Source organism: Chrysochloris asiatica, unplaced genomic scaffold (genome assembly GCF_000296735.1).
Source record: "Chrysochloris asiatica unplaced genomic scaffold, ChrAsi1.0 scaffold00427, whole genome shotgun sequence".
NCBI lineage: Eukaryota > Metazoa > Chordata > Mammalia > Afrosoricida > Chrysochloridae > Chrysochloris > Chrysochloris asiatica.
In genome coordinates, this window is record NW_006408945.1 from 1,532,872 (window position 1) to 1,543,917 (window position 11,046).

Below are 11,046 nucleotides of genomic sequence, written 5' to 3' on the forward strand. Positions count from 1 at the left end.
TCTTGTGCATGTGTTTTCTCTTAATTGCCTCATTCAATGGAGAACAGCAACAGTGAGCATACAGCTCAGCTACAGCTGTGCCCTCTATGACCCCAGCAACCCAGCAAGAGAAAATACCAGCTGTTATATACCTGATCAACCATAGTAAACATCAGCCAATCCATTTTAAACTAAGTGCATTAATGTGAACTGAGAATGTTGCACAAGCTTCCATTCTCTAATTATACCCTCCATGAAGCAGTTGGTAGTGCTAAAGAACATACTAACATATAATCATCAATTAAATACAAATACAAGGACACCAAAATGTCTTAAAAACGCACAAAGAAAAAAGACATGGTGGATCTAACAAATGACCAACAGGCAAAAGTATAACATGTTTTTGAGGAAAAGAAGCATTGGCACTAACTGTAAAAAAAAAAATCAAGAAAAAGATATTTAGCTACTTTCAAATGATTGACTTACTGAAAATATGATGGCTTGAATCAGGCAAACCTTAGTCCTCAAATTGATGTCTTTGCTCTTGAACACCTTAAAGAAGTTTATATAGCAGATTTGTCTAATGCAATGTGTCATTTGATTTCTTGACTGCTGTTTTTATATGCATGTGAAGGTTGGACAGTAATAAGGAAGACAAAAGAAGAATTGATGCAGTTGAGTAAAAGTGATGGAGAAGAATATTAAAAGTATCATGGACTGACAGAAGAATAAACAAATCTCTGCTGGAAGAAATACAACCAGAATGCTCCTTAGAAGTCAAGATGGCAAGACTTTGTCTTGTATTATCAGAAGGGATCAGTCCTTGCAGAAGTACATCATTCTTGGTAAAGTGGAAGACCAGAAATAAAGAAAAGCCCAACAAGGTGTACTGGTACAGTGGCAATGGAATGGACTCAACAATAACACTGATTGTGAGATTGGTGCAGGACCAAGCAGTGTTTTTTTCTATTGTGCATAATGTCTCATGAGTAGGAACTGACTCGATGACACCTAACAACAACATCAAATTATTGACCGAAAGGTTATGGCAAGCAAGGAAGAATTCAGGAAAACACAACTGGAGCAAACAAAGTAGAAACAGGATCAGAGACAATACAAAACCTGCAAATAGAAATCCAGAATATTAATACTAAGATTTCAAAAGTGGACAATACATTGAAAGGGCAAAGAAGTAAATATGAATCAATGGTAACCCAAATTAGGGATGTTGAAGATTAATTGCTTAGTGCTAATTAGTTGGAAACACAATCAGAAACAAAAAGAAAAAAATTAAAGAAGGCGTAAGATTCATGTAGGACACCAGGAAGAGGTCATTGTAATTCCAGAACAAGAAGAGTCCCCCCCAAAAAGGCACAGAAAAATAGTCAAAGAGTTATTTGAAGAAAACTTCCCTAGCATCATGAAAGATGAGAAGATAATTATTCAAGATGAATGAACTACAAACAGGATATTATTGCTGTTGTTATGTGCTGTGGAGTCGGTTCTGACTCACAGCGACCCTGTACAGGGTTTCTGAGGTGGTAAATCTTTACGGGAGCAGCAAGCCTCATCTTTCCCCTGCTGACCGTGAGATTAACAGTCAGATTTGTAACCACTATGCTACCAGAGCTCCTTACAAACAAGATAGACTCCCAAAACAAAATCAAAGCATGCCATAGTCAAACTCTCCAAAATCAAAAACAAGGAAAAAATCCTGAGAGCAGCTCAGGAAAAATGAAAAGTTACCTAAAAAGGAGAACCATATAGATGAAGTTTTGATTTCTCAGAAGAAATAATTCATGAAAGAAGGCAAAGAGAAAACATATCTAAAACTCTGAAAGAAAAAAAAAGGGCTAAACAAGATTAATATACCCAGCAAAGCTGTCCTTCAAATATGACTGCAACATTAGAGAACTTCCAGATAAACAGAAATGAAAGGAATTTGTAATAAGCAGATCAACTTTACAAAAAAATACTAAAGGGAGTCCTTTGGACTGAGAACAAACAACAGGCAACAACCTGAGATAATCATACATGACAACACCACCCCCAAATTCAATCAATGTATGTTGTTGTTGTTTTTATGAGGTGCCATCAAATCAGAACTGACTCATAGAAACCCTATGCATGACAGAACGAAGCACTGCCCAGTCCTGGGCTAACTTCACAATCATTGGTATACCCGAGCCCCTCACTGCCTCCACTGTGCCAATCCATCTTTGCTCTTCAACACTTTAAAGAAGTCTTGTTCAGCAGATTTGCCAAATGCAATATGTCATTTGACTATGGCTAGAGGGTTTGTGGTTGTTGTTAAGTGCTGTTGAGTCGATTCTGACCCATAGCGACCCTGTATAGGGTTTCCAAGGAGCAACTGGTGTGCTTGAACTACCGACTTTGCAGTTCAAATGACTTTGCAGTCTGATGCATTGTGTTAAATCTGGTGATGGAGAAGTCAATATACCACAAAAGGCAAGTTGGAAAAAGAACAATGGAGACTTATTAAACTCAGGTAGGATTGTAAGAGTCAAAGGGATAGAGGTAAATATTGTTATACATACAACCCCGCAACAGCATTGTTCTATGGGTAAGTTCATGGACAGATACATAGGCTGAACAGGTATGAGCGGGACATACTCTTACAAATATATAAGAGCTTGATCGAGGATATTTATACATGGGTATTTACCTTTGCTGCAAACATATCTATGAATATGGTAGAGATTTCTGTTGTTGTTTTTTTTTTAAGTGCCTTCAAGTTGGTTCCAACCCACAATGATCCTGTATAGGGTTTCTGAGGAAAAGCTTAAGCTTGAACCACCAACCTTGCAGTTCAAACCAACTTTGCATTGCAGCACATTAACCCACAGTGCCACACTGGCGTATAGTGAATAAAATGATGAACACTTCTTAGACATTACCAAACATCTTAAGGCAATGAGTTGCTGGGCTTGGGGTCTCAGGACCATAGTCTCAAGGGACACCATGGTCAAGTAGCATAACATAGTCCACAAAAACAGTGTTACACATCCTACTTTGTTGAGTGTTGTTGTTAAGTGCCATCCATTCAGTTCTAACTCATAGGAATCCTTTTTAGGGCTTCCAAGGAAACAGTGGTGAGTTTGAACTACTGACCTTGTCGTTCAAACCTACCTTGAGGCCCAGTGCTTTATCCCGCAGCACAGCAAGCAACTGGGATATTAAAAGCTCACAGGTGGACATCTAAAGTGAAACTACTGGTCTCTCTATATGCAAAAGAAAGAAGAGTGGTAGAAATTGAAGATGCTTGAGCAACTAATCCAATTAACTAATGGAACATGTGAACATTAGTCATCATGACTGAGACCAGAAGTAGATGGCGTCTGGCTATCACTGCAAACTGTTCTGATAGAGTGGGAGAAAATGTAGAACAAAACTCAAAATTATAAAAATAATACCAGTTTTATTGGTCAGAAAGAGACTTGAGGAACCAGAAATTATGGTCCTTAGGCACCCTTCAGGTCTGGAACAGAACTCACTTTGTGACCCAATTTTCAATCAAGCAGTAGATTGGTATATAGGGGGAACTACAACACTAGTAAGTATGTTCCTTATAGTAGAATAAGCAACCATTCAAGATCAAAAGCCCAAGATTTAACTCAGGACAAAGCTGAGAAGAGAAGGGAAGGAGAGTGAAATGGAATAAAGAACCACAGGGAGGATGTGGGATAGTTATTTCATGGAGGGGATTGTAGTCATTGAAATGAAGCCAACTTTATGATTTGTTGAATGTAACACTGATGATCTTCTAAGTAAACCTTCACTCAATTCACAATAGAAAGTTTTCAAACAAAGAAAAAAATATCAAGGTTGTAGGGTGGATAAAGTAAGATTTTCCAATGGTTTTCTTATAGAATTGTTCTTGCTATACTCAAAGAATTTAGCAGGTTTACTATGATTGAAAAAATACTTATTGGTGCAACTGTCTTAGCATTTTACTCACCATTACAGTTTGAAATTTTCTTAAAACTTCTTTCTAATAATTATCTATGATTTGTTTGTGTCCTTTAAGAAATAATACCAAGGTTATCCTTTCGTAAATCAAAAATGTAATGGTAATAATGTCCTAAGCTATTCTATCTGCCTTTACCTAGCCCAGTAAAATACCAGAACTATGCTTACTTGCGCTTTATTAACTACACAAAGGCATTCAACAATGTGGATCATAGCAAACTATGTATAACATTCCAGAACACTTAATTGTGCTCATGAGGAACCTGTACATAGACAAGAGGCAGTGTTTCAAACAGTGCAATGGAATACTGAATAGTGTAAAATCAGGAAAGGTGAGCTTCAGGGTTATATTCTTTCATCATACTTATTCAATCTGTATGCTGAGCAAATAATCCAAGAAACTGGTTTATCTGCAGAAGCACGCAGCATTAGGATTCATCAACTGCAATATACAAATAATACAACCTTGCTTGCTGGAAGTAAAGAAGCCTTGAAGTGCTTACTGATTAAAGACTACAGCCTTCCATATGGATTGCTCTGCAATGTAAAGAAAATAAAAACCCTCACAACTGGACTGATAAATAACATGATGAATGGAGAAAAGACTAAAGTTGTCAAATATGTCATTTTGCTTGGATCCAAAATCCACATTAATGGAAGCATCAATCAACAAGTCAAAGGATGTATTGCATTGGGAAAATCATCTGCAAAGACGTCCTGAAAATGTTCAAGAGCAAAGATGTCACTCTAAAGACTAAGGTATGCCATGGTATTTTCAATCACTTTATATACGTGTTAAAGACAATGAATAAGGAAATAGCAAAAAAATAAAAAATGGATGCATTTGTATTACTTTGTTGGTTGAAAATATTGAAAGTACTGCGGACTACCAAAAGAACAAACGAATGTGTCTTGCAAGAATTTCAGTCACAGTCTCCTTAGAAAGCAGGATGAAAGTCTTTCATACTTTGGACATGTTGGAGAATAACATCATGCTTAGGAAAGTGGAAGGTCAGAGAAGAAAAGGAAGATGCCCAATAAGATATATTGACACAATGGCAGCAACAATGGGCTGAAACCTAGCCACAATTGTAACATGTCAGTTTGAGGACTAAGGTGTGCCTGATCCAAACCATGGTATTTTCAATATCCTTATATGCATGCATGTAAAAGTTGGACAGTGAATAAGGAAGACCAAAGAAGAATTCATGAACTTGAGTTCTGGTGTTGGAGGAGAATATTGAAAGTACCATGGGCTACCATAAGAACAAACAGATCTGTGTTGGAAGAAGTACACCCAGAGTGCTCCTTGGAAGCCAGAATGGCCAGACTTTGTCTCCCATACTTGATGGTAAAAACAAGGAGATTTGGCAACATCTTGAGTTTGGATTAAGCTTACACATTTTCTACTTTAAAATTCTCTCTCTGACAATATATTCAACACATTGATTTCTCAAGTACTTCTCCTGATAAGAGTCAGGTTCTCATCAAAGTCATTCTTTTGCAAAGAGGAACCAGTCACAAGGGAAAAATCCTTTTCTATTCTTCATTTGAAGCATTTCTTACCTTCATTTGCCCTTTTTTTTATATCTAGTTCAATTCTAATTTTAAATTTTAGCTACTTCTCTGACTTTTCCAAATGCATTCATATTTCATTTGACTAGATATTTCTCTTCCTATTTTAGGAGAGAACGGGAAGCATATATTCAATAAGAGAAAGGACTGGTAAAATACGGAACACAGACTTCCAAATGGCTGTTTCCTTTATACACAGGGTAAACCGGAAATTTGTTTTATTAATAATTTCATTTTAAATTCAGGAAGCCGCACAAGACAAAGAGATAATGTTTGCAAGGATGACAAGACAAAGAGGCACATAAACTACAAAATGCTTGAATCATTGAGAGGAGGGGAAAGTACCTTCTGGAGAGGGGATAGGTAGCTAAGCCAAAACAGGTCATACCCAGGCTAAACAACACATTGACAGTTAAGAATAAACAACCAAGTGTCCCGAATAGTTCACAGATGCTGCAAAAATACTATTTATGATTCCTAACATCTTTAAAAGGTAAGTTAAAGATGATAAAATCTAACCTCTTACCCTGAATCATTTAACTGAGAAAAAGAGGCTAATAAACTGCAGAATGTTTAAATCATGGACAAGAGTGGAACAAAATAAATTGCCTTATAGGATGGGATAGGTAGTTAAAATAAAGCAGGTCGTAGCCACACTTCACCATAACAACAGTCCTGATGCTATGGATTTCTGGTGTGGCACGTAGGATAAGTCCTTGCCCCTACAGTTGGTGTCAACTACAAGGTAGCCTGTTCAAACTCGCCAGCTGCCCCTCAGAAACCCTATATAGGGCTGCTGTGAGTCAGAACAGACTTGATAGAACTTAACAACAACAACAACAATCCGGATAATATAGTCAAGGAAATTTAAAATATTTCAGTCATCAATATTTTACTTGCATACAAATTCCCTCATAAAGAAATATCAGTGCCAGTTGTTGTTGAGTTAATTCCAATTCATGAAAACCCCAGGTGTGTCACAGCAGAACTGTTATTCAATATTTTTGTATGCTTGTTTATTGCATTATTTGTTTTTTGGTGGTAGGATTAAGAAGTCAGAGTTAGGGTTGGGACCGTGGCTAGGTCTCGGCAAGGCCCAAGTCTTCATTTATTCATTGTGAACTGAGTCATTGTTTACATGGGGGAACATTGGCTTTACACCATCATTTCATTGCAATGATTACAATCTCTTCCATGTATCATTATTCAACAGTATTTGCTTCCATTCTCTCTGTTTTTTGTTTGTTTTTGTTTTTCATTGGGGAGTGGGGGGGGGTGTACACAAAAACACTCATGAATATATAATAATTTAAACAACCAAAGAGCACATTCTTCAAGCCTGCCTCTTGGCCACTAACACTCATTCCCTCTCTTTCCATGAGTGTAGAGTCCTCAGCTGCTCTCTCTCTCCATGTCCCCCACTCTGCTTCCATCACTGGTGTGGCTGCTTCTCTGGACAGGGTTCTGCATTCTGCTTGTGCTCTTCTCCCTTGATGGTCCTAGGGTCCTCTGTTTCTGGACTGGAAAATTAACTACTCCCCTGTTTTTGTTACAAAACTTTTACCTTTACAGTTGTGACAGTCACAATTAATCATAATAGCAATTACTCACTATTGAATCATAAGAATCTTATTCCCATCTCTTTTTACCATACCCATCTAGATAAGATGTAAACTATTCAGTGGGGACTCTATCTTCCCCTGCATACTCATAAACTAAACGCCCTCTTGAAAACTCATAAGCCAGTCACTTCGTGCCTTTATCTTTCCTTCATTTTAGATTGTTAGGTGCCACAGAATTGGTACCGACTCATAGTGATCTTATGCATAGCAGAACAAAACACTGCCCAATCCTGGGCCAAGCTCACTACTGTTGCCAGCCAATGTCTAAGTTGCCTGGCCTTATCTACCCTGTATAAGGAGGGAAAAGCATTGTAACTTAATGTGAAGACTCCTTCCATCTTGTTGGTATTTTGAGGTACTATATCCATACGTTTCATTTATTTTTAGGCTTATGGTTAGAACTAGGGTTAATATTAGGGCTAGGGCTATGAGTACAGCTTGTTGTAGTTTTCAGTGTTACAATTAGGTTTATTTTTATTTATTTTATTCTCTTGAAATCTCTTTGTTTTCCTCTTTATTTGGAAGTTCTGTAACTACATAATTCTCTCTTTTTACTGTATTTTTTCTCTATTGTTGTAATTGTATCTATGGTTCTTTATTTCCTGTCTTATAGGTATGCTTTACTTTGTGTACTTCTTTATTTAGGTTGAGTCTAGGTGATGTTGTCAATGTATGCTAGTATTAGGCTGTTGTCTGCTATTGTTGGTTTTCTATTCAAAGACCTTCCCTTATTATTTTTCATAAGGAAGGTCTAATTTTTACAAATTCTTTTAATTTCTATTCTAATTTCACCAGTGTATTTGATGGACAGTTTGATGGATCCTTGGTTGGCTTTTTTATTTTGTCTTACAGAATATTACATATTTCATTCTACTATCTTCTTGCATGCTGGTTATTGCTGATAAATCAGAGTTTAGTTCTTTGAAAGTAAATTTTCATTTTTGCTGAGCTGCTTTAAGGATTATTTTCTTATATTTGTTTTTGAAAAGTTTGATTATAATATGGCTTGGTGATTTTCTTTTGGGGTATATTCTCTTTGAACTTCTTGAATGGCTCTCCTCTCATCTTTTTTGGTGATAGGAAAATTTTCTTCCAACAACTTTTGGACAAGATTGTCTATGGATTTTTTTTTTTTTTTCTCTTCCTGTGCCAGAATTCCAATCACACATATGTTATTCCTCTTGATAATATACCACATAAATCTTTGTCTTTCTTCAGATATTTTTATTCCTTTTTCTGATTGTTCCTCTTGCAGATGAATGGTGAGAGATTTTACTTCAAGCTCAGTAATTCAGCTTTCCATTGACTCAATGCTATTTGTTTGTCTTTTCAATGTATTATCTGTTTCTGAAATCTTAGTGTTAACTTTCTGGCTTTCTAATTGCTGTTTTGTACATTTCCCATTTTTTCAATTGTTATGTCAATTTGTTTCCTAAATTTTTCCATTGTTTTGTCTCTTTTCCTTGTTTTCATCTACAGTTTTCTCAGTCCATTGAAATTGACTAATTAACATTTTTTGAGTCTTTTTTTGTTGTTGCTGTGGGTTAATGCACTGCACTGCAAAGTCAGTTTGAACTGCAAGGTCGGCAGTTCAAGCTCATCAGCCGCTCCTTGGAAATGCTATAAAGGGTCGTTATGTATCAGAAACAACTTGATGGCACCCAACAACAACAACAATTAGCATTTTTAAAGTTTTTTATCAGATAGTTCTGATACAATTTTTGGTTCTATATTTCTGAGTCTGTATCTTGGTCACTTGTTTGAGGCACTCTGTCTTGTTTCTTTGTGTAAGCTGAAATTATCTGTTGTTTTTTTCTGAGAAATTATGAGTATAATTTTTTATACTTAGTTGATTGTATAATTGGTGTGTTCAGAGGCACTCACCACCTGGTAGATGTGGTAGAGGCTGGAAATATGAATGTAGTTAGTTCTCTGTTCACTGATTATGTAACATTTTTCAGGTTGTGTCCATGGGTTGCCAGAAGCTGGATGCTATGCCAGGTACCTTGCCCCCATGCAGAGCTGAGATTATGCAGGAGGATGTGACATTGATTACTCGGTTACCAGGTTACCAAAGGTGGGGACTGGCCATGGCTCTGGATACCAGGAGGGCATGTGAATGAGGGAGAACTATACTGGCTTGCCAATAACCTCTAACATGCCCTGTGCCCACAGGCTGCTATATCAATAACCACTTGTAAAAGGTCAAGATGGTTGCCCTATGCCATGCCAGCTCAAAGTCCACCCATTTTTTCTTCTCTCTTGCTGCCCCTACTCAATTTCCTTTTCCAGTCAGTTCTCAATCCACTTCTCTATAGTATCCTCTGATGTTCAAAGTTCCAGAGTAAACATTTATATCTGTTTCACACAGCCTTCCAAGTTTTTCTTGCAGTAGATCAGCTCAGCTTACTCCACTATCATGTCCTGTACTCCCTCCATGGGGTTTTTAATGACTGATTTTTCAGAAGTAAATCCCTAGGTCTTTCTTCTAAGTCATCTCTGTGTGATGTTAAACCTCCAACCTTTTTGTTAATAGTCAAGTGTGCTGACTGTTTGCACTACCCAAGGACTATAGAAATAAATACCAAATGAAAAATCAAACCAGTTGCCTTAGAGTTAATTATGACTCCATGGTGACCCCATTTGTTTCAGCGTAGAACTGAACTCCTTATGGTTTTCATGACTGGGAAAAGTCAACTCTGTGTGAGTTGGGAACACCAACTTTTCAATTAGCAGTCCAGTGCTAAGTGACTTGTTCCAGGGACTCCTTATAAATAAATAAGGCCCTATATTTAAACTGACTTAATGGCCTTAACAACAACAACAACAACAAACATTTTTATATACTGACCTCTGACTCTTAAAAATAATTAGATCCCCATCACACTGACATTTGTGTATGTATGTATGTTTGCTTTGACTTGGTAGCAATGCTAATGGGGGAATAATTCTTCTAATAAACAGATATTTCATCACATAATCATTGATCATATTCTCCTTATAAGAAAGTAAGCAATAGTGAAATGCCAGTCAGAGGTTACCTTCTTAATGGTGTCCAGCATGGAACGCCCTCCTTGCCAGGGTTTGGAATTCTTTCTGATACATGACAAACTTGCCATGCTGTGCCATTTCCGGTCCTCCAGTTTCTTATGAAAAGCATTTGCCAGCAGAAGCACTGTGTCATATATGTAAAGGTTTGAAATCTGAAAAGACATTACACAGTGATCATTAGAATCATTGATGCCAACCATCAGGAAAAAGGAGAAATTGTCAGCTCAACTGCTTTCCTTCATGTCCAGACAGGTAGTTTACTGGATTATTTATTAAGTAGTAGGTTTCTTTCTTTTTTTCTTTTTCATTTTTGAGGAAAGTCTGCCATTGGAAATGAAGTCTTGTCTTATATGCCTCAATTGCTTTTTCAGCTTATTTAGGGAAAGGGAAGATAAAAAAGAGAAGTTTCAACAGAGGCAATGCTGTTAGTGTCAGGTTTTAGAAAATCACTGGCCTTAGTTCTTCTTAGGAGGTAAGAATCTAAGGGTTTAAAATTGGAAAGGCAAACTGAATAATACATTTTCTGAATATGTAAACTTTTTATATTCTTGTTATTCAGATGGAGAACTGTCAACACAATCTTATATATGAATGCCAAGGATACAGAAAAAGGAAACAGTTACTTGTGTCTTTGGGTATTCTGTAATGAAAGAATGCAATGAAACACCATTAGGAAGCAATACAGTGATTAAGGATTTACATAAAAATTATATAGTTATACACATGCATCACAATACATTAATATGGCAAATATTATAAACTACTGTTTGTGAATATACATTTATATAAATGGTTTTTTCCCCCTAAGGTAACCATGTTATTATTCTTT

At 36.7% G+C, this 11,046-nt stretch overlaps 1 protein-coding gene across 1 annotated transcript in view; it reads right to left on the reverse strand.

The window, feature by feature from the left end:
* Positions 1-10,417, reverse strand: part of GRID2 (glutamate receptor, ionotropic, delta 2) — a 992,360-nt gene extending 981,943 nt beyond the window's left edge. The window contains exon 1 of the mRNA XM_006876921.1: positions 10,208-10,417. Within this exon, the coding sequence (XP_006876983.1) occupies positions 10,208-10,417 (210 nt within the window). The remainder of the gene's footprint in view (positions 1-10,207) is intronic.
* Positions 10,418-11,046: the final 629 nt, after the last annotated feature.